Source organism: Bufo bufo, chromosome 3 (genome assembly GCF_905171765.1).
Source record: "Bufo bufo chromosome 3, aBufBuf1.1, whole genome shotgun sequence".
In the NCBI taxonomy this organism is placed as follows: domain Eukaryota; kingdom Metazoa; phylum Chordata; class Amphibia; order Anura; family Bufonidae; genus Bufo; species Bufo bufo.
In genome coordinates this window covers 291,791,989-291,816,556 of record NC_053391.1, presented here as the reverse complement: position 1 = coordinate 291,816,556, position 24,568 = coordinate 291,791,989, and the positions used below count along the sequence as shown (strand labels likewise).

Genomic DNA, 24,568 nt, shown 5'->3' with positions numbered 1-24,568 from the left:
AATCAGAAATTCTAAACATTACCCTCCCACAGTGAGAAGTTACACAACTTAAAGAAGCTTTTTCCTTCAAGTGGGCCTCACATTCCATTAAACACCTGGTAGTCCACGTGTCAGCAGACCCCTCTCAGTTATTCAAGCTTAAATACACACCCATGCTCAGGTCTATCGAGGCGAGCCTTCTGAGATGGTCCTCTCTCCAGATCTCTTGGTTTGGCAAAATCAATACGCTTAAGATGGACATCCTACCAAGACTATTATATTTATTCCAGACATGAAATAGCTCCACATTTGGGTACTTTTTGGCTTCCATTGAAGACTCAGACTCAACTACTTAATTCTCAAGTCTCTCCACTTCTGCTGTTCTTGGCGAAAATTTGGGGTGGATTCCCTTCCGAACCTTAGTCCACAGAATACGAGTTCAACTAAGCTCAGAGACCTATTTAACACCAATGGTCTGCACACACTCAGCGAACTGTCCCATCTTATACCACACACTACTTGACGCTGGTTTCTTTATTTTCAATTACATAACTTTATCAAGTCTCTGGCACCTAGAATGCAGCTATGTACCTCTTTAACATATTTTGAGAAGCTGTGTGTAGCGGATTCGGCCCCAGACCATGCCATTTCTCTCATTTATAACATGTTGGGCACCAGGAGATCTGGGCACGGGGACTCAGAGACACCACCACTAGAATATAAATTTATGCATGCATGGGAAGAAGAGATAGGGACCACTCTCAGCAGAACAGTGGAAAAATCCCTCCTATTTACACATAAATCATCAACATCAAGTAGATTACAAGAACTTAACTATAAGATATTAACGAGGTGGTATATGACTCCGGTAAAACTTCACCAATTTTATCCTCTTGTCTCTGACACCTGTTGGCGGTACTCAAAAGGAGTTGGCACAATGCTTCATATATGGTGAGACTGCCCAGGAGTCGCTCCGTTGTGGCGGGAAGTTATCACCCTGTACAACTCTCTTTACCGGTCTACCATACATCTCTCACCTACAAATGCCCTGCTTTCTGTCTTCCCGGGTAGGACACAACAGGTTAAAAAAGACACTCTTAGATTCTTTATCATGGCAATGAGACAAATAATACCCCGCAGGTGGAGGTCGACTGAGAGCCTTCAGAAATTGACCTGGGTAACTGCTCTTGATGTCTTAACCCGCATGGAGGAATTGGGTGCAGAGGATAGAGGCACGGTGCCTGCCTTCATGAAAATGTGGGGACCATGGTTCCAGTTCCCCAATTCTTCTCAATTCTCATTTTGGCTAATCAGTGGCACTACAGCATAACCCATTACTTAAAGACCATCGCTCGAGACTTGCAGCTAGCTCTTCATCCTTCTCCTTCCTCCCTACCTACTGTTTCAGTCACGTCTCTTCCCCCTTATTTGTCTCTGTCAAATCTACACTTATGATGTTCAAAATATTCTATTAGATTGAAGAACATTGTAATTGGGAATTATCTCTCTTATGTATGCCTACATTGTTTTGCACTATACTTTGTACAGACTTTTCAGATTGTGTTAATGTGTATCCATACAATACCTTAGAAGTTCCTTGCTCTAGGGCAAATCAAGACACACAATCGTTTGTAATGTTTTATTCTTATAATACATCAATAAAAAAGAGATTGAACCATAAATTTGTAATTTGAAGTTCCTTTCAAATATCCATTGAATCTTACCTAACAGATATTCCATTCCATGAGCAGATTGGATAACTTCAGTACAAACAGAGGAACTGCTTATTCCATTGAGAGCATCATTGGCTTTCTTAACGACCTAAGAAATAAAAAATCATATGTAATTTTGCAAAATTTCTACAGTTTTCTTCTATAGCTTTCACTTTCACTGTATCTTCAGACTATTGCTTCCCTCTACTCAGTGACTGGACTGGTAGCTTATCTTTGAACTGAAGCTGATAAGAATTTGGCTATAATGGGTTTTATGAGCAGTTAGGGAAGTACAGATAAAGGCTACAGATGGAGTCACTGTGAAGCAGAAAGCAACAAACTGAAAGCTGTAGAGGAAAACCTTAGAATATTTTTAAACCCTTAGTGACCACTAATACACCTTTATACTGATATAAACAAATTTTTTTTTTTAGCTAAACAGCTGGCTTTAAAAGGTTTCTATCACTTCGTATGACATAATTAGCTCTCAGACACTAGCGATCCGCTAGTGTCTGCTCTGGCCAACCATCCTAATATAACAACTTTTGGGGCAGCCGTTTTGCTAAAAAAATAACTTTTATAAATATGCTAATGAGCCTCTAGGTGCTATGTGGGCGTCATTAGCACCTAGAGGCTCCGTCTACCTTCATACACAGCCACCGCCCAGCGCGTCCCTCCAGCCCGCCCATCTCCTGCTGAATGCGATCCTCCGTGTGACGCAGCAGACGAATTCTCGCGCATGCGCCGTGCGCGGCTGTATTCGGCGCATGCGCAGTGAATGTCTGACCGATTCCCTGCTCAGACATCTCCACTGCGCCTGTTCCTTGGAGCACTATGACGTCATCGGCGCAGGCGCAGTGGAGATGTCTGAGCAGGGAAGCGGTCAGACATTCACTGCGCATGCGCCGAATTACAATATCATGGTAATTATCAGGTCATTATATCATGAGCTTTCAATTATCTTTAATTTTGGATGAAGTATCTTATCAAGCTAGCTGTGGCAGCAACTAGTCTTTGTATTACAGATAAGCTCCCACCACATTTTCATTAGCATATTGATTATATAGCCATTGATAGTCATTAAAGGGGTGGTCTCACTTCAGCAAATGGCATTTATCATGTAGAGAAAGTTAATTCAAGGCACTTACTAATGTATTGGGATTGAAAAATGAATAAGGAGACAATATGGACAACCACATTTTTCACTGCTTGGTTCCAGTGGTTACGACCACCCTGTAATGCAGCAGCAGTGGCAGTGCTTGCACACAACAGGAAAAAGCTCTGGCCTTTCTGTGCTGGGGACCGTGGAAGTGGGCATATGTATGCATGGACAGCAGCTCCTCTACCGGCCACCTCGTATCTGCGCTGCATTGGTGGCTATAACCTCTGGTTACAAGCAGTGTATAATGTGATGGAAAAATGTATAAAGACAGCAAAGGAGGCAATATGGACAATCACAATACATTAGTAAGTGCCTTGCATTAACTTAGTCTACATGACGAATGATATTTGCTGAAGTAAGATAACCTCTTTAAGGGAATTATATTAGTGCATAAAGATATGAAGAAGCATTAAAGGCACAGAGAAACAACATACTTACTTGTAAGGCACTTTCTAAGCAACGTTGCCATTCATAAGCATATCTTTCACTCTCCTAATAAAATGATAGAATTATTAAATACACTAAGTATGCAGAATGTTTTCCGTGTTAAAATAATTCATTGTCTAAATGATTTGTATAGGTTTATACAGAGTGTTGTTTATAATAAAAGGTACAAGGTTATCCAACTGATGTCACTAAACCTCACTACACAATCAAAGGAAATTCCAGAAAAGAAAAATATTAGTTTGAAAAATATGTAAGATAAAGGAAACCGGAAGGAGCATATACGTTTTCAAAAAACTGCATATAAATGTGAACAGTTTAGTCTTCACCTCCACTTCTCCTGTAAGATCTTTGTACTTGTCTCGGATTACAGGTAAAGTAGGTTTCTCAGTAACAGTATGAGAGCGGTCTCTGAAAGGTTGCTCCACGACAGGTGGAATTCGATTTATTTCTTTGTCTCCAAGACTATGGCTCCTCTTATGAGATCCTGTATGGATATATGTCAGAAAAATTAATGCACAAACTAATAACAGAAATATACTGCAGACTGCCTGGTTTAGGCCTAAAAGGCACCTGACAAAACTTCATATGTTACATGACAAAACTAATATGATAACCATTACATTATTTATGCACACCAAACCATTTTTATTGCTAACATCCCATGAGTTAAGACTCATTCAAGCGACCGATGCTTAAGTCTGCAACTGATCCGCATTTTCTGTGGGTCAGATGTGGAGCCATTTACTTGGTATGTCCATTCAGCGGCACCCACAAAAAAATAGTTCTATTATGGGCTGGACGCACATGGCCGGTAACTGTGTTTTGCAGATCCATAAAAAGGTCTGCAAAAAGGATGTGGCCGTGTGCAAGAGCCCTTAGTAACATGCTACATATTCGCTCTCATTATGCAAGGAAAAACAGAGGAATATCTCCATGCAGATTACCCTTATTGAATCGGGATAATGCTACTGCAGATACTCAGCAAATCTAATTGCACTCCCACTACAGAATTTAATGAGTCAGGCTCACACTTCTGCCTTGGATCCTCTATTCAATCTGGAAAGTGTCAATTAGTATTTTACACATAGACCTATCAGAATGTCTTCTACAAGTAGAACATAAGGAGCTGATTTTCAAATAAAGTTATTTAAAAAATTTCAGATTTAAATTGTTATAAAACGTTGTTCAATTACCGCTGACCGCGACATAGAAGAGGTTTGTGTCGGGTGAGGGAGAGCATCGAGTCCCCGCACTGCTGTGGCGGGGACCTGATGCAACACAAGGCAGCCCGATGCCGTGCAGAGGCTGCCCAATGCCTTGCACGGCATCGGGAACTGCCTTCTACGGGAGCCGAGGAGATCCAGCCTCAGGCTGGGTCTCCTAGGCAACCTGTTAGTGTATGACTCAGTGTCATACACTAACAGGCAATGCATTACAATACAGATGTATTGTAATGCATTGCAGAGGGGATCAGACCCCCGAAAGTGAATGTCATAAATAAAGTAAAAAAAAAAGTGTTTTTAGTAAAATTAATAAAGTAATAAAATTAATAAAGTAAAAAAGAAAAAAAAAAACGCCCTTTTTCCCTTATTTTATAATAAAAAAAAACAAAACAAAAGCCACACATAACTGGTATCACCGCGTCCGTAATGACCGGCTCTATAAATATATCACATGATCCACCCTGTCCGATAAACACCATAAAAAATAAAAATAAAAACGGTGTTCAAAAAAAAAAAGCCATTTTGTCACCTTACAGCACAAAAAGTGCAACACCAAGCGATCAAAAAGGCGTATGCCCCCCAAAAAGGCATCAATAAAACGGTCACCTCATCCCGCAAAAAATGAGCCCCTACCTAAGACAATCGCCCAAAAAATAAAAAAACTATAGCTCTCAGAACATGGAGACACTAAAACATCATTTTTTTGTGTGTCAAAACTGCTATTGTGCTAAAGCGAAATACATAAAAAAAATATATACATATTAGGTATCGCCACGTAGGTAACAAACAGCTCTATAAAAATATCACATGACCTAGCCACTCAGGTGAACACCGTAAAAAAAAAATAATAATGTGTAAAAAAAAAAGCAATTTTTGTCACATTACATCACAAAAATTGCAACAGCAAGTGATCAAAAAGGCGTACGGCCCCCAAATTAGTACCAATCAGACCATCACCTCATCCCGCAAAAAATGAGACCCTACCTGAGAGAATCGGTCAAAAAATAAAAAAGCTATGGCTCTCAGACTATGAGACACTAAAATATCATTATTTCGGTTTCAAAAATGCTATTATTGTGTAAAACTTAAATAAGAAAAAGTAGACATATTAGGTATTGCCACGTGCGTAACGATTTGCTCTATAAAAAAGTCACATGACCTAATCCCTCGGTTAAACGCTGTAAAAATAAAAAAATAAAAACTGTGACAAAACATCAATTTTTTTGTTACCATGCCTCACAAAAAACATAACATGGAGCAATAAAAAATTATATGTACCCCAAAATAGTACCAACAAAACTGGCACCTTATCCCGTAGTTTCCAAAATGTGGTCACTTTTTTGAGTTTCTACTGTAGGGGTGCATCAGGGGGGCTTCAAATGGGACATGGCATCTAAAAACCAGTTCAGCTAAATTTGCCTTCCAAAAAACATATGGCGTTCCTTTCCTTCTGCGCCCTGCCGTGTGCCCGTACAGCAGTTTAAGATCACATGTGGGGTGTTTCTATAAACCGCTGAATCAGGGTAATAAATATTGAGTTTTATTTGGCTGTTAACCCTTGCTTTGCTACTGGAAAAAATGGATTAAAATGTAAAATCTGCCAAAAAAGTGAAATTCAGAAATTTCATCTCCATTTTCCATCAATTCTTGTGGAACACCTAAAGGGTTAACGACGTTTATAAAATCTGTTTTGTACACCTTGAGGGGTGTCGTTTCTAGAATGGGGTCATTTTTGGGTGTTTTCTATTATGTAAGCCTCACAAAGTGACTTCAGACCTGAACTGGTCCTTAAAAAGTGGGTTTTGGAAATTTTTTGAAAAATTTCAAGATTTGCTTCCATACTTCTAACGTTCCCAAAAAATAAAATGTCATTTTCAAAATGATCCAAACATGAAGTAGACATAAGGGAATGTAAAGTAATTACTATTTTTGAAGGTATTACTATCTATTATAAAAGTAGAGAAATTGAAATCTGGAAATTTGCTAATTTTTCAAAATTTTGGGTAAATTTGGTATTTTTTTATGAATAAAAATGTTTTTTTTTTAAACTTATTTTTACCACTGTCATAAAGTACAATATGTGACGAGAAAACAATCTCAGAATGGCCTGTATAAGTAAAAGCGTTTTAAAGTTATCACCACATAAAGTGACACATGTCAGATTTGCAAAAAATGGCCTGGGCAGGAAGGTGAAAACCGCCCCGGGGTTGGACATGTATCACTTTATGTAGTGACTTTAAAACGCTTTTACTTATACAGGCCATTCTGAGATTGTTTTCTCGTCACATATTGTACTTCATGACAGTGGTATATTTGAGTCAAAATATTTCATTTTTATTTATAAAAATAAAATAAAAAATTACCAAAAATGTTGAAAAATTAGCAATTTTCAAATTTTAAATTTCTCTGCTTTTAAAACAGATAGTGATACCTCCTAAAAATTATTACTTTACATTTCCCATATGTCTAATTCATGTTTGGATCATTTTATAAATGACATTTTCTTTTTTGGGCCGTTAGAAGGCTTAGAAGTTTAGAAGCAAAACTTTTTAAGAAAATGAACAAAATCCAATTTTTAAGGACCAGTTCAAGTCTGAAGTCACTTTGTGAGGCTTACATAATAGAAACCACCCATAAATGGCGCCATTTTAGAAACTACACCCCTCAAGGTATTCAAAACTGAGTTTACAAACTTTGTTAACCCTTTAAGTGTTCCACAAGAATTAAAGGAAAATGTAGATTAAATTTCAGAATGAATTTTTTTTAATTTATAACCCTGATTCTGTAGTTTACAGAAACACCCCATATGTGGTTGTAAACTGCTGTACGGGCACACGACAGGGCGCAGAAGGAAAGGAAAGCCATATGGTTTTTGGAAGGCAGATTTCACTGGGATAATTTCAAGTTGCCATGTCACATTTGATGCACCCCTAGAGTAGCCGGCGTATTCAGCAGGGACCTGGCTGTCAGTGACTGCTGGGTCTGTGCCGCTGATCAGGTATGCGCAGCTCCTGCACCAGCCCGCCGTACATGTACGGCGCTGGTCCTTAAGTCACGTCCATCAGCGCCGTACATGTACGGCGAGGGTCCTTAAGGGGTATAAGCTGCATGTGGATTCTGATATCCAATGTTTTAGATAATCTTAACTGCATGAAAACTCATGTACAAATACTAAATCTATAACCAAGTATACATACCAACTACAAGAGTGAATCCCACATACCTTGAGCACAAAGATCCAATGTTTCAAGCTCTGTCTTAATCATTTCTTCACTTGATTTCACTTTTCCTTGAGATGTGGCCAAGAGAAAGTCAAATTTACTTATTTTGGGTTTTTCACTTTGGAATTCCCCAAAATCATCATTATTTCGGAGCTCTAAAGCAACAGTAGGGCCTGAGGTGGTAATGGTGTCGGTACTAGGTGCCAGTGCAACTGAAGAAATACTGAGACCACTCAAAATGTCATTGTTTACCTTTGCAGTACACCCCTTCGAGCTTGCACCATCTTCTGAAGCTTGGATGTCACCAGAAAAAGTAGTTACCTTTGATATGGTTGTCATAGTGAGATTTTCACTACTTCCAAAGGAGGTTTCCTTTTTTGCAAACAAAGATGTGGAAGAGCCTGCACTGTGATCAGGGCTGAAAAAAAAGTCAGGCTGTTTTTTGGTTGCGTGTACGTTGTCCTCTGACCAGTCAGAAATTGTCAAACTGCTTAGTAGGGAGCAATTGTTGTCACTTGAGTCTTTAAAATCATCTACATGCAAAATGACAAAAAAAGAACGAATATGTAGGATACTGCTAAAATTATAAAAACCACTACCATGTAGTGGCAGAAATCATCACAACAACTTATATCTACAGCACATGCATTTCTCTTCTAATACTTGTTACCGAGATACTAAGGTGTAAAGAAAATAAGTCAATACTCACCTGACCGATTCCCCGCCACTTTCATTCTGAACTGTTAAAGGCTAAGAACACCTCTGAGGACGATTTTTTTTTTATGATTGCATTTTACTCATTTGGGCTGAAAAATCACTTTTTCAATTGGTCTTTATTAAAAATATTAAGCCGTTCTGTTACAAAGGGTTAACAGTTTTTCTAGCTGTTTGCATTCTATTTTCATTTTCACTTTGTGCTGGTCATCAAATAACCCTTATGACTAAATTACTAAGAGGTCATAAACACTTAGTTAAGCCACATTCTTATTAGTAAGATAAAAATTGAGCTTTGATGAGTGTTTAGAAGGCCGGAGAGCAGAGATAAGGAGCCTGACAGCTCCCTGTCTGACAGAGCACAGAGAAAATTCAGATCCTACTAGTAGAAAATCTCAGCTCTGTACAGAGAAAAGGACTCCATATTTTTAATAAAGACCAATAAAAATAAAAAAAATGTATAGCTCTTAATGTGTACTAATGCACTAATAAATAAAAAAATTGCCCCCACAGGTGTACATAGCCTTTAAGGTTACCCAAAGCATTGACCTCGACTGAGCAGTATTTTCCGAGAGAACAGGAAGAGAACAGTGGGGCAGCATGGAGCTTTGAAGTGGAGATGAGCACGGACTTATTTTACACATGGGGAACTTTTTTTTTTTTATATATAAACAGATTGACCACCCTTTTAATGAATTTTAGAATAGTGAATATTTCTAAACCATAGGCTTGCCTTTGAATTGCATTTTACATCTAGACATAGCTGGCTTCTGCTCTCATACACACAATCAAGAACTTCTGGTTCAGTGTCTGCACAGAGAATGTTCTGGTTATTTTCAAGTTTGGAAATTTGGTCACCACATAGTAATCTGATGCAGAAACCAAACTTTCACAATAAAACACATCTGCGTACATTGGATTAACTCTAATATATACATTTTGTCCTAATCAGCATAGTGGCAGCCTGTGAACGGGACGGAGGGAAAAAAAATTAGTGCACAGCTTGAGGAGGCAGTGTATGACACAGGGTGATCTCTAGGTTTGGTGCTCCTTCAGGCTCAGAAATTAAGTATTAGCTGTGCACTGAGCATTCTGTTAAAATCTATTTGGACAACATACAGTAACCATCTTATCTCTGCTTATAGGGCAACTTTCATACCACATTTTCAGTTTCTGGCATGGAATCAGTTTTTAACAGAAACCACATCGGTTTCAAAAACTGAAGCAAACTGAGGTTATGATGGATCCAACAAATAATTGATCTGCATCAGATTTTTTTTTTTTACTGGAAGGAATAGCACAGACATCTGCTTTTCCCATCCAGTTAAGAAAAACAAGAATGCAAAACAGAGAACACTTATACACTTTTGACATGTGTATTCTATAGAACCTACAGTATGCATCAGTTAACACTTTCACCTCCAGAGGATTTCACATTTTTGAGTTTCAGTTTTTTACTCTCTGCCTTCCTGGATCTATAACTTTTTTATTTTTCCTTTCATATAGCTTGTTTTTTGCAGGACTTTTCTCATGGCACGATTTAATATTGCATACAATGTAGTGGGAAGCGGGAAAGCATTCAAAATGGGGTGGGTTTGTAAAAAAAAAAAAAGAAAATTCACAGCTTTATGGGGTTTGTTTTTATTTTAATATATAGTTTTCTTGTATTTTAATACTGAAATAAAAAATAAACTTTAGAAAAAAAGATTCTTTTCATCGTCATTATGTCTACGTAGCTGTGTGAGGGCTTATTTTTTGCAGGGCAATTAGTAGTTTTTATTGATACCATTTTGTAGTGTGTATGACCCGGCAGCTATGGCCCTATCTTTAAAGACCCAACTTTCGCTGTACATGTATGGTGGTGGTCGTGAAGGGGTTAAACAATGGATACATTTAACAGAAAACAAAAGACCTAATGTCAATTTTCATCCCATTAGTCTGTAATTCTGACCTCTCATAAGCCAACTGGTTATCTTAACAGTATAGTGAAGGAAACTTGCAAATATATTTTTTGGAAAATAGTCAAACAAATATATGTAATTATGTAAAAAAAAAAAAAAAAAAGAAACATCCCTGCAGCCTAAGGCCTCTTTCACACTTGCGTTGTCCGGATCCGTCGTGTACTCCATTTGCCGGAAGTGCCCGCCGGATCCGTAACACCGCAAGTGAACTGAAAGCATTTGAAGACTGATCCGTCTTCAAAATGCGTTCAGTGTTACTATGCAGCCAGGATGCTATTAAAGTCCTGGTTGCCATAGTAGTAGTGGGGAACGGGGGAGCAGTATACTTACCGTCCGTGCGGCTGCCGTGGCGCTCCAGAATGACGTCAGAGCGCCCCATGCGCATGGATGACGTGATCCATGCGATCACGTCATCCATGCGCGTTGGGCGCCCTGACGTCACTCTGAAGCGCCCCTGGAGCCGCACGGACGGTAAGTACACCGCTCCCCCGCTCCCCACTACACTTTACCATGGCAAACAGGACTTTAGCGTCCTGGCAGCCATGGTAACCATTCAGAAAAAGCTAAACGTCGGATCCGGTAATGCGCCAAAACGACGTTTAGCTTAAGGCCGGATCCGGATTAATGCCTTTCAATGGGCATTAATTCCGGATCCGGCCTTGCGGCAAGTGTTCAGGATTTTTGACCGGAGCAAAAAGCGCAGCATGCTGCGGTATTTTCTCCGGCCAAAAAACGTTCCGTTCCGGAACTGAAGACATCCTGATGCATCCTGAACGGATTTCTCTCCATTCAGAATGCATGGGGATAATCCTGATCAGGATTCTTCCGGCATAGAGCCCCGACGACAGAACTCTATGCCGGAACAGAAAAACGCAAGTATGAAAGAGCCCTTAGCCACTAATTAGCTAGCTGCCAGTTTATATTTTAATAGTTTGAGCATTTTGGGACACAGCAATGCTAATGATTATTTTCTTTATTTTTATTACAGGGAAAGCGGTAATTTGAACCTGATCGCTGCGCGGGGAGCGCACAATAACGTCTTCACGATCCAGGAAGCAGGCACAATGATGTCATTAAATGCTGCCTGTGCCAAAATACAGTGAATGCAAGTGGAGACCACAAGAAGCTTGTGGCCGGAGTCAGGAGAGTTATTTTTTGTCGCTTGGGGCTGATCTGCAGTCTGCATTGATTTTTTTTGGTCTGGAGGACTGTATTAATTTATTAATTCATTCCAGGAGTTTCTTAATTTTGGGGACTCCTGTATTAGAGGTGGTTTTCCAAGGCAGAATTGTTTTATTTTCCATTTCACTCCACAAATAATATTTTTCCCATTTTCCAATACAAGATATACTAAATCAAATGGTGACATTAAAGTTACAACTTGTCCCTCAATAAAAATGAGCCCTCATATGGTATGTTAACAGAAAATTATAAAGTTGTGGCTATTGGATTGCAAACAAGGAAAGAAAAATAAATAGCAAAAACAAAAATTGTCCTAGTTCTTAAGAGGTTAAAAGACTACTGTATTTTTCAGACTATTAAGATGCAATTTCTTTCCCTCCAGAAGTGGGGGAAAAATAGCAGTGTGTCTTATAGTCCGATTGCTAAGGACCACTACCATTATGGAAGCAGTCATTAGCATGCAGGAGGCGCGGGATACTCAGCCCTGTTAAGTTTGAGTCTTGACCTGAGGTTTGAATCTATATTGGGGTCTGCTCTGGGGTTTAATGCATGGTGTACTGGTTACAGCAGACTGCAGAACATCCCATGCATCCAAAATGAAGATCAGCAGAAGTTAGAACACAACAACCATTTACATCTGTATATAATGCAGCAAGTTGCAGCGTTATACATGTAGTGTTATATACAGAACAAGTATTCTGATGACCTTCATTTTGCTGCATGCATGGTGTTCTGCAGTAGAACACCATGCCTTCTACAAAATAAAGATCAACAGTTGCAGAAGTTAGAACATGCTGTCCATTTACATCTGTATGTAAGGCAGTCTGTATCTCATTGCATTCCTCTGCTGCAAGTTGTTGGACTACGTTTACAGCCTTCAGCAGCCTATAGAAAGGACTGAAGGTACATCGTACTTCACAGCCAGGTAGCAATACAATAATAAAAAAACAAAACAAAAAAAAAAATTAAAATAATTCTTAAATTACTGCTAATAGTGGTAGCTACCGGGCTGTTCAGAGTTGTGAAGGAGAGTTGGTGTTAGCTGCAAACTCAGTCTATAGGAAGCATTTTTACTTGGGGTCTTCCTATTTTCGGCAGCCCCATAGAAATGAATGGAGGGCGGTCGCGCATGCGCATTGCACCCTCCAGTGCTTTCCCCGCTCCGTTCTCCGTGTAGGTGCGGGTCCCAGAGGTGGGACCCGCACCTATCAGACAATGGGGGCATATCCTAGTAATATGCCCCCATTGTCTGCGATGGTAAAACTCCTTTAAGTTTAATTAGAGACACTTTTTTGAAGAAATACATTAAAATGGTTGTCCATGATTAGAAACACCACCCGCCTGTCTATATGATATGGATATCATTGTAAAAAAGCATATGCTTCTTTCTAATCCTAGACAGCCACTTCTAATGTTTTCTTATAACACTGTTCATAGAGGTGGCTACTGGGCTGTATAGGCAACATTGTTAAAGTCAGAGTTATTTGAGGTTTCGGGGGGTATTGTGCAGTATCAGTGGAGGAAAGATGTACTAGAATAGCTTGATGACATCAAAGTATGTAGTACGGTCAGTCTATGGAAGAGGTCCATAAATTACAAGCTGACTTGAACACTCATGGGCATCCAACTTGGTAAATGAGATTCAGTGTGTAAATGTAAATATTTATCTGGCTAGTAATAATCTATGTGCATTATATGTCCTAGGGTGAGTAACACTGGGAGAGTCACTTGTAGAAAAGGATTTGGGTGTCCTTGTAGATGGTAGATTAAATAACAGCATGCAATGCCAATCAGCTGCTTCTAAGGCTACCAGGATATTGTCATGTATTAAAAGAGTCATGGACTCGTGGGAGAGGGACATAGTATTACCACTTTACAAAGCTTTGGTGTGGCCTCAACTGGAATGTGCAGTTCATTTCTGGGCCCCAGTCCATAGAAAGGATGCCCTGGAGCTGGAAAAAGTACAAAACAGAGGGAATAAAATGAAAAGGGGTGTGCTGGGTCTTAGTTATGAGGAAAGATAAAAAGAAATGTATTTATTCTTCTGAAAAGCCCCTACAAAAATATGATGACATTTTTCAGTCTATAGAGGTGACAAGGCTGCCTCACCATAAGAGATGTGATTCTGTGGAATAGTCTACCCCAGAATGTGATCACAGCAGGAACAGTTGACGGTTTAAAAAAAAAACAACAACTTAGAATTACATAACATGATTGCTTAAGTAAATGTGCAAAAAACTCTTCTCACTTCCCTTCTTTTAATTCACATCCCATCCATCCCTCGGTTGAACTTGATGGACTTATGTGTTTTTTCAACTCGTACTCAACCATATTCTGTGATATGTAAAGGAGTTTAAAGAACCTCTTACATTGAACATGGTGTGTGAGCTGCAGGCAGCTTGTTATAGAGCAAGAAGCGCTGAGAAGATTGATACCGTATATAGTTTTGTGGGAGATTAATTACAACATGTTTTTGTACATTTAAATTCCTGCTTATTATGGGCTTTGAAGTCAAGGAGACGGTCCTACCAGTAATTGACAGCTATCTCTGTATATGCAGTCACAAAGGAAGGCTGTCAATCACTGATAGGACCGTCACAGCTCAGAATGTGCAGGGATTTAAATGACTGAAATACAAGTTTTACTGAATCTTTTCCCATAAAACTATATCAATTTGCTTGGCTCCTCTTGCTCTATAACATGCGGACTGTAGCTTACATTGCATTTTCCGTAGGACACATGGATTCAAATAATCTGTTGGTGTTCTTCTGTTCACCATTGCCTTTCACTGCTTCAATCTTCTATGAAGTAATTTAAACCCAATGGACCTATTATTATGAGTCAGTGGGAAGGACTCTGATGACATGAATAAAAGTATATTTATTCAACACACGAAAGCTTGTAGTCTGGCTGCTTCTCCCTGGATAAACGGGTATATCTGTGGCTGAAGTGCAGAAAAAAAAATCTGTATACACACATGCCAAACTATGCGTCAGTAATATTGGTGCTCATAAATAATTCTATCTAACTTTATCAGAGATGGCGACAACAAGGTTCTTTTATGGTGGAAATATCCAATAACCAAAATAGGAGTACCAAGTTTAAAGGCACTGGGACGTTGGCAGTTTACTCTTCCAAACAATGCCGATGTAGAGTTGTTCTGCACCGTACATGAGGCCTATTATTCTGCAGGAAGAGTAGGACTGAGCAACTCTGAAGGCAGAGTGAGGGACTGCCCAACTGGCAGACGGGATACAGACAAATGAATGTTGCAGTTTTCTAGTGGGAATGACTGTGCTATGAACAATACCGGTAAATTGTGGATGTGCGACTTGCAAGCCTTAAGGATTGAATATTTAAGATGACTTGTGTGCACAACATGTACATGTTACCATCTAGACCAGTTGTGGCGAACCTATGGCACGGGTGCCAGAGGCGGCACTCAGAGCCCTTTCTGTGGGCACCCACACCCTGGGAAAATTCTATGGTGTACCAATATGCCTTAGACTTTTCCTGCCATTCTTCAGCGCCGGGTTCACTATGAATCGCACCGGCAGTGCACTGAATGTAGGCAGGCTATTATAGCTACATGATAAAGTACATGGAAGATATACTATATTGGACTGTAGTATTCAGGGTAAATTGCCGTGTTGGCACTTTGCGATAAATAAGTGGGTTTTGGGTTACAGTTTGGGCACTCAGTCTGTAAAAGGTTCGCCATCACTGATCTAGACGGTGATGTGCAGCAAAAATGGACTTTCAACAGCCAGGCACACCTATTTATACTCACTTTCTATTTATGTACTGATCATTGGAATGTGTATGGCAATTTATTTTTTATGATTGCATTTCACTCATTTTAGGCAAATATTTTTTTTTTTAAGTGGTCTTTATTAAAAATATTGAACCGTTCTGTCACAAAGCGTTAATTGTCTAGCAGTGTGAATGGTACTTTTTATTTTCAATTTGTGCCCGTCATCTAATAACCCTTATCTCTAAATTACTAAGGGGTCATAAGCTATATTCTTATCAGTAAGGTAAGAACTGAGCTATGAGTGTTTATAATGTCAGAGAGCAGAGATAAGGAGCCTGTCAGCTCCCTGTCTGACAGAGCACAGAGAACATTCAGATCCTTCTAGCAGAACATCTCGGCTTTGTACAGGAAAAAAGGATTCCATATTTTTAATTAAGATCAATTGAAAAATGATTTTTAGCTCAAAATGAGTACAATGTAGTAAAAAATAATTGCCCCCAAAGGTGTACATAGCCTTTAACATCCCTTTGGACTAACTGATCTAAATCAGGTTTACCAATGTTAGTCTCAAGGATCAGGGCACCATGACTCAATCAGCTAGTTTCATGACTTCCTAAACTTCTGCCATATAAAATGGGTATGTTCACTTATTGAGGTCAAACTAGGAATTTAGCAAGGGCATGGTATAAAAATCACAACACGTGACCACACAGCTTAAAAGTCGCAGATTGAATAAAAACACTGGCAGTTAGCTTAACATCTATAGCAATTTATTTATGAGCCAAAGAAAGAAATACACACGAGAACTGGATTAGGAAATGGATGTAGGGGAGGAACAAAAGCTGCTCCAATACCATGCTGTCAGGTTATAGCAACTGCAGTGAACATACTTCACCAGTAATCTCATTTAGAAACAAATATAGAAATACCAGAAAGATTGAAAAAATTAAAGAGAAACTACACATGGGTACAACAATCCCTTCCTTCAAACAGTGGAATTACAAACACAAGTGCATCAATGCCCTCACTTTTGCAGTGGTATAGGAACAAGGATAGCAGTTCTTCCCCGCTAACAGAAGAAAACAAAGCACATTATTAAATAAACATATTAAATACTCCTTAAATACATAAATACAATAAAGAACAATGGCATTTCCACCAATAAACAGCCCATGAAATCAAGGTTCATTACAGGGCAGGAAATATAAATACAGATCATGGCAATTCATAACGTATCCATACATAATCCATGAGAAGTCCAAAACTAAGAAATTAAAAATGGCACAGGATGTATGGTCAAAGGCACTATAATGGACAAATAATACTGTGGAAAAGGGGGAAGAGCTAGCAAGCAAATTAAATATGCAAGACAATGATACAAACAAAACATGGAGGGAAACATCACTAAGGGAAGCATGGAGCTAAATTACATGTACTGATGGCATAGAAATCATCATTAACATGCCTGCTTAGCTTTGGGCATCTTATTTCGATTAAGCGGGTGAGATAAGCAAAATAAGTAAATGCAAGACATCTATGGCAATACTTATCTTGAATGGAACAAAGGATTAGCCATCATAAAACTCAGACTGGCAAGTCCTGGTTTCTCCCAGTGGCAGAACCTTTGGGTTCTAACCATATGCGCCCCATTGTTGGTCAATCACAATGTTAAAAGATTATAGACGTGTGATTGGTGAAATTCTGACCTCCAGGATCCATACTCTTGAGAAGGTGGTGTCACAGCCCCTTCACTGCAGTATTGATAGAGCACTGAGCTAGCCTATGCAGCTGTATCTGATATCGTACCACTTACAGCCATACATATATGGACTTGCTGTTTTATGTTGAAGTCAATGGCAGCCAAAGAATTTTACGATTCTTGAAAGAAAATATCTGCCTAATTATGTGCTCAACGAAGGTACTATTAAAGGGGCTTTTAAATAATAAAAGATGAAAGACAGGAACGTTATTAAAATAAAGGAATGCATGCTAACAGTTTCAAACTCCCTTTGCTCCACCACCACCATTCTCTCTCACCTGGATGGGCTTGTTAATATGACTGCAGCAGTGACATGGCCAATCACAGGATGTATACGGATATTTTTTGCCCTTAATCTCAACACGGGCCTAGTCCCCGAAACGCTTTATTTGTACATTTATGTTTTACTTGCACTAAATCAAAAGTTCTTATCAATGAAAGCGCTGGTACCAAGATCCTTTTTTCACTTTAGGACTACGGTACATGCACATGTCACTGCTGCAGACAACATGATGTCATGGTTGCAGCACTGTGGAGAATCAGAGTGGAAAAAGGTTTGAACTAATTAGTATACATTCTTAAAGGGAACCTATCAACTTTATGGTGACCTCACTGAGGGCAGCATAAAATAGTGACAGAAATGCTGATGTCAGCGGTGTGTCACTCAGCAGCGAAAAGGAAGTGGTTGCTGAGAACCAGCATCATAATCACTGCAGCACAGGCCTTGAAAAGAGTAAAATCTACCTGAGAAGAGTCATGGTTATTCATAATCTCCTGCTCTCCACGACCCATCTGCTGATGATTGGAAGTTCTCTCCTAGAGAGAAAGGGAGAAAACTAGGTAGAAGCCTGTCAGTCATCTGCAGGTGGGCGGGGAGAGCAGGAATTCATGAATAACCAGGACTCTTCTCAGGTGGCCGGGACTCTTTTCCAGGCCCAGTCTGCAATGATTGTGATGTTAGTTCTCGTCAACAACTTAATTTGAACTTTTAAATGACAGACCGCTGAAATCAACACACCTGTCTCTACTTTATGCTACCGTCAGTATGGACAGCATAAAGTTGATGACTGGTTCCCTTGCCTTAAAATTTTTTTTACTCTGACAACCCCTTTATGTACCGCATGAACGGGAGTTTCAATTCACCTGAGGTATAAGAAACATGTGAAACAGCAATCAGAGGCAAGAACCAGCAAGTGGGGTTGTTGTGTTGACTGACAGCAATTTCTGATAATTATAGGAGGACCAAAATTCCTATAAATCTGCAGGTCCTTTACACACTCTGGAATTCCTACATCTGGCTGTGGGCACTTCTATTCAATGTAGAAGATGTAACACAAAATACATATTGAAATAAACAGATCACCTATTCATTTATTTATTTGCCAGAAAGGCCTGACATCTCAGATAAAAGGGACATCTTCTCAATAACATTTTCTGTAGTGTTCCTTTGCTTTCCAAATGCGAAATTAATTAACTTTCTAAATAGTCTTTATTTTGGTAGCGGCTCTGCTACTTCTGACATACATCCTGGCTGAGTTGGTTCTCGGCTTTAATGTGTAATTGTCATGTTTTCATCAAAAAATCTATGTTAGCATATGTTACTGCTGCAGCTGCATTATGCATAAAGCAATCTTTAGTTTCTTCACATACCACTCTTTTCCTTGAGTCTTTCCCTTAGTTACGGCTGTTTAAACATTTACAATATGAGGACCTTCTCAAGATGGCTCCTCTGCCAGTTCTGAGGCCAAAACTGTTTTCCCTTACTTCACATACACACTTGCTGTACGGTAAACGGAAGTTAAGGCTTGTTCAGACGACCGTGCCATTTTTTGCGGTCCGCAAATTGCGGATCCGCAAAAAACGGATGCCGCCCGTGTGCCTTCCGCAATTTGCGGAACGGAACATGAGGCCCATTATAGAAAGGCCTATTCTTCTCCGCATAACGGAAAAGAATAGGACAGGACTCATAATTTTTGCGGGGCCACAGGACAGAGTAACAGATGCTGACAGCACACAGAGTGCTGTCCGCATATTTTGCAGACCCATTGAAATGAATGGTTCCGTATACGGACCGTATGTGGAACGCAGAAAAAGACCCGTATACGGAATGCAAAATACGTTTGTGTGAACGAGCCCTTACTCTGTGTGCATTCCGTTTCCGTATGTCCGTATTTCTGTTCCGCAAAAAAATAGAACATAGAAGCATAACGGACAAGGATAGGACTGTTCTATTAGAGGACAGCTGTTCCGTAAAATACGGAATGCACACGGACGTCATTCGTATTTTTTGCTGATCCGTTTTTGCGGACCGCAAAATACATACGGTCGTGTGCATGAGCCCTAAGGCTGCAGTTTTTGTTCAGCCAATTCTCAGCATATGTGCCAGGTTGCTGTCCGGATCTCAGCCAGACCCCATTATAGTTTAATGGGGCTGGGTTGGAATACAGTGTGAATAGATCCCTAAAGGGGTTGTCCCTTTAGAAGAACGTATCCATTACCAACATGATAGGGGATATGTCTCTGATCGGCGGGTGTCCAGCCACAGCTGATCACGAGAACAGGGGATCATGTTCCATCCCTGCCATTCAACTCTATGGGACTGCCTAACATGGCCAAGCACTTATACTCCGCTATCTCTGGCAGTCCCATAGGCTTGAATGGTGCAATGGACAACTGGCTGCAGCAGAAGCCTGCCTCCTCAATCCCATGAGCAGTCAGACACAAAGTTTGTTAAGCCATGCCCCTCTGCTAAGCTAATTACTAGCCGAAAATTAAAGTGATCAACAAGAAAATTACCAGTGTTCTCTGCAGGATTTCTAGAAGACTGTTTCAGGAACACGCAGGAAATTCTTCAGACAAACTGCACTAGCAACTTTTCCTCACTTTTTATCACTAATTTCTACGATCAGTGATCCTACATACATACTGTTTTCCAAACATGGCTTTAGAGCCAAGACTGTGGGGACTGCAGCTATCTTTTAAGTCTGGAGGTGGTCATAAACAGACTCAAATCGAGCAAACATCTAATGTGTATCAAATCTTCAGCTGATGTAGGGGGACAAAAGGATCAGTCATGTTTAATTTCAACAGCCCCCAGAGGTGTCTGGCAGTGGTTTATCTCCCATTTCTCATTGACATAGCTGGCCATATGAGAGTTCAGCTGACTGCTACTGAAAATGTATGGCTTGTTGCCCATAAAGAAGCAAAGCGATTCATAGACCTGGAGAGGACAACTGCAGAGCTAAGTAAGTAGAGAGAAAAATGCTCTTGGGCACATACTACCTCTGCTAACCATAAGGAAAATATGCATCAGTTTACACTAAGGAAAACACAACAACAGGACAGAACTAGAATCTTTAAGCGCCCAACTGCAGATAAGCTTGGAGGTAGGACTGCTTCTGGAAAGATTAGAGGAGCAACATGGGCAGGTCACAAAAACCAAATTCAGGATAATGGGGCAGATTTATCAAAACCAGTGTAAATGAACTTTCTTAGTTGCCCATAGTAACAAATTCCACATTCCAAAGGAGATCTGAAAAATGAAAGGTGGAATCTGGTTCCTATGGGCAACTAAGCCAGTTTTCCATTATACCAGTTTTGATAAATCTGTCCCAAAATCTCCAAAACAGATATGTGGTTCGGACCGTTTTACACAACATAAATTCTACTAATCTCCAAAGTGGATGGTTTTATTGCAGTGAAAATAAAGTCTATGGGCCTGTCTAGATTCAGTCTCCTGAAGCAGGGAGTCTCCTTGTTCTAGCAATCTCAGTATTCAGACTCCCACCGATCAAAACCTTTGAAATGTGTCTAGGACATATCAAAAGTTTTAATCAAAACTCAGTGACCCCATAAGGCCACATGCACACGGAAAATCTGCAAGTAATACAGTACAGGCTATTTTTGGTGCGGATTTTGAAATCCGCAGCATGTCAACTATTTGTGCAGATACTCAGTGCAAATTTCACTCTTTGCAATGCAAAGCGCGATATCTGGGGCAAGTAACACATGAGGATTTTACTGAAAATCCACATAAACTATTCTCCTGCATACATGTACCTTAAGGCCCCTTGCAGACGAACGTTCCTCCCGCAGCAAGTCCGCAACACAGCTCCCGGCCTCACTTCCCACCACTGCCGGGGGTCACATAGCATTATATTAATTTATGATGTTATCTAACCCTTAGGCCCCTTTCACACGGGTGAGTATTCCGCGCGGATGCGATGCGCGAGTTGAAAGCATTGCACCCGCACTGAATCATGACCCATTCATTTCTATGGGGCTGTGCACACGAGCGGTGATTTTCATGCATCACTTGTGCGTTGCGTGAAAATCGCAGCATGCTACTCTTTGTGCGTTTTTCACGTAACGCAGGCCCCATAGAAATGAATGCGATTTTCACACACGGTTGCTAGGAGACGATCGGGACGGAGACCCGATCATTATTATTTTCCCTTATAACATGGTTATAAGGGAAAATAATAGCATTCTGAATACAGAATGCATAGTAAAACAGCGCTGGAGAGGTTAAATTTTTTTTTTTAAAACTCACCTTAGTCCACTTGATCGTGCAGCCGGCATCTCTTCTGTCTCCTTCTTTGCTGATTGCAGGAAAAAGGCCTGTGGTGAAGTCACTCCGGTCATCACATGATCCATCACATGATCTTTTACCATGTTGATGGATCATGTGATGGACCATGTGATGACCGGAGTGACGTCACCACAGGTCCTTTTCCTGCAATCAGCAAAGAAGGAGACAGAAGAGATGCCGGCTGCGCGATCAAGTGGACTAAGGAGAGTTTAATTATTTATTTATTTTTAACCCCTCCAGCGCTATTTTACTATGCATTCTGTATTCAGAATGCTATTATTTTCCCTTATAACCATGTTAAAATAATACAATCTACAGAACACCGATCCCAAGCCCGAACTTCTGTGAAGAAGTTCAGGTTTGGGTACCAAACATGCACGATTTTTCTCACGCGAGTGCAAAATGCATTACAATGTTTTGCACTCGCGTGGAAAAATCGTGCATGTTCCCACAATGCACCCGCACCTTTTCCCGCAACGCCCGTGTGAAAGAGGCCTTACAGTTCTGGTATGTATTGGATAACACTGGCATAATGCTGCCAATGTTATCCAATACATTCCAGAATTGTAAGGGTTACATAGCATCATAAATTAATATAATGCTATGTGAAGATGTGAATCACGTCAGTGCTGGGAGGTCAGGCCCGATGCTGCGATGGGGACTCGATGCTGGAGGAAAGCTTGTCTGCAAGGGGCCAACTTTGCCAACGAAGTGCCCACAAAAATGTGAAGCCGGTCCTAGTTTATTCTAATGTAGTGTCACAATGTCAAGTGTATTTTGCAATTTCTTAAACCAGTAAATGTTGGCAGTAGGATTGAATACATAAAAAGGATGCCACAGTTCAAAGAAGCACTCCCACAAAATATTTATTCTCTGATCTGTTAGAAAGGTACAGTGCTGCCCATAATTATTCATACCCCTGGCAAATTTTGACTTAAAGTTACTTTTATTCAACCAGCAAGTAATTTATTGACGGGAAATGACATAGGTGTCTCCCAAAAGATAATAAGACGATGTAAGAGGCATTATTGTGGAAAAAAAATATTTCTCAGCTTTTATTTACATTTGAACAAAAAATACAAGATATTCCGCACTGTGGAAAATCTCAGAGGACGTGGTCGGAAGCCAAAAGTGACACCTGTGCTGGCCAGGAGGATAGAGAGGTGAAAAAGAATCCAAGGATCACCACCAAGGCCATCCTGGTGAATCTGGGCTCTGCTGGTGGCAATGTCTCAAGGCAGACAATCCAACGGACACTGCACACTGCTGGGTTCCACGGATGCAGACCAAGGAGGACGCCACTTCTCCAGATAAGGCACACAAAAGCTCGCTTGGCCTTTGCAAAAGCTCATCTGGACAAAGAAGAAGACTTTTGGTCTTCTGTGTTATGGTCAGATGAAACAAAAATTTTATTGTTTGGTCACAATGATGTTTCCTTCATTTGGCGTAAAAAAGGAGAAGCCTTCAACCCAAGGAACACCATCCCCACTGTCAAATATGGTGGTGGGAACCTAATGCTTTGGGGGTGTTTTTCAGCCAATGGACCAGGGAACCTAATCACAGTAAACAGGACCATGAAAAAAGAGCAATACATGAGGATTCTCAACGACAACATCAGGCAGTCTGCAGAGAAACTTGGCCTTGGGCACCAGTGGACATTTCAGCATGACAATGACCCAAAACACACAGCAAAAGTGGTGAAGAAATGGTTAGCAGACAACAACATTAACGTTTTGGAGTGGCCCAGACAGAGTCCAGACTTGAATCCAATTGAGATTCTGTGGAGGGAGCTAAAGATCAGGGTGATGGCAAGAAGACCCTCCAACCTGAAAGATTTGGAGCTCATTGCTAAAGATGAATGGGCAAAAATACCTGTGGAGACATGCAAAAAGCTGGTCTGCAATTATAGGAAGCCTCTTGTACATCGTCTTATTATCTTTTGGGAGACACCCATGTCATTTCCCGTCAAAAAATTACTTGCTGGTTGAATAAAAGTAACTTTAAAGAGGATCTTTCACCGATTATTACACTATGAACTAACTATACAGACATGTAGAGCGGCACCTGGGGATCTCACTGCCCTTACTATTATCCCCGGGCGCCGCTCCGTTCTCCTGCTATGCCCTCCGGTATCTCCGCTCACTAAGTTATAGTAGGCGGAGATTCCAGTCACTAAGTTATGGTAGGCGGAGTCTGCCCTTGTTCTGCTCTAGCGCTGGCCAATCGCAGCGCAGAGCTCACAGCCTGGGAGGTTATTTTCTCCCAGGCTGTGAGCTCTGCAATGCGAATGGCCAGCGCTTCAGAAGAACAAGGGCAGACTCCGCCTACCATAACTTAGGGAACGGAGATACCGGAGGACATAGCAGGAGAACGGAGCGGCGCCCGGGGATAATAGTAAGTGCAGTGAGATCCCCAGGCGCCGCTCTACATGTCTGTATAGTTACTTCATAGTGTAATAATCGGTGAAAGATCCTCTTTAAGTCAAAATTTGCCAGGGGTAAGAATAATTATGGGCAGCACTGTACATTATGTAAATTATAGTGAAGTTAATCTTCTTACCAGTTACTGTATTTGTTAGTTATAACCTCCCTTCTGATGCACAGCTGTGTCATGTGACCAGCACTCTGATCTCCAACTGACACAGGACAGGGAGTCAATTATTTGTCTATTTATTCCTATTCATTCCATAGGAATACATAGAGAAACTGGATTCTTATCCACACATAAGATGCTGTTATTTGGAAAGTCAGTATTGGTCACCTGACACAGATGAGGATCAGAATGGAGGTTATAACTGGAGAGAGGATTACCTTTACTACAGTTTACATCACTTACCTTTCTAACAGGTCAGAGAATAAAAAAT

General features: G+C 40.4%; 1 protein-coding gene across 1 annotated transcript in view; it reads right to left on the bottom strand.

The window, feature by feature from the left end:
• Positions 1 to 24,568, bottom strand: part of SYNRG (synergin gamma) — a 303,838-nt gene that overhangs the window by 73,181 nt on the left and 206,089 nt on the right. The window contains 4 exon segments of the mRNA XM_040424188.1: positions 1,704 to 1,800; positions 3,292 to 3,345; positions 3,627 to 3,784; positions 7,747 to 8,277. Of these exon segments, the coding sequence (XP_040280122.1) occupies positions 1,704 to 1,800; positions 3,292 to 3,345; positions 3,627 to 3,784; positions 7,747 to 8,277 (840 nt within the window).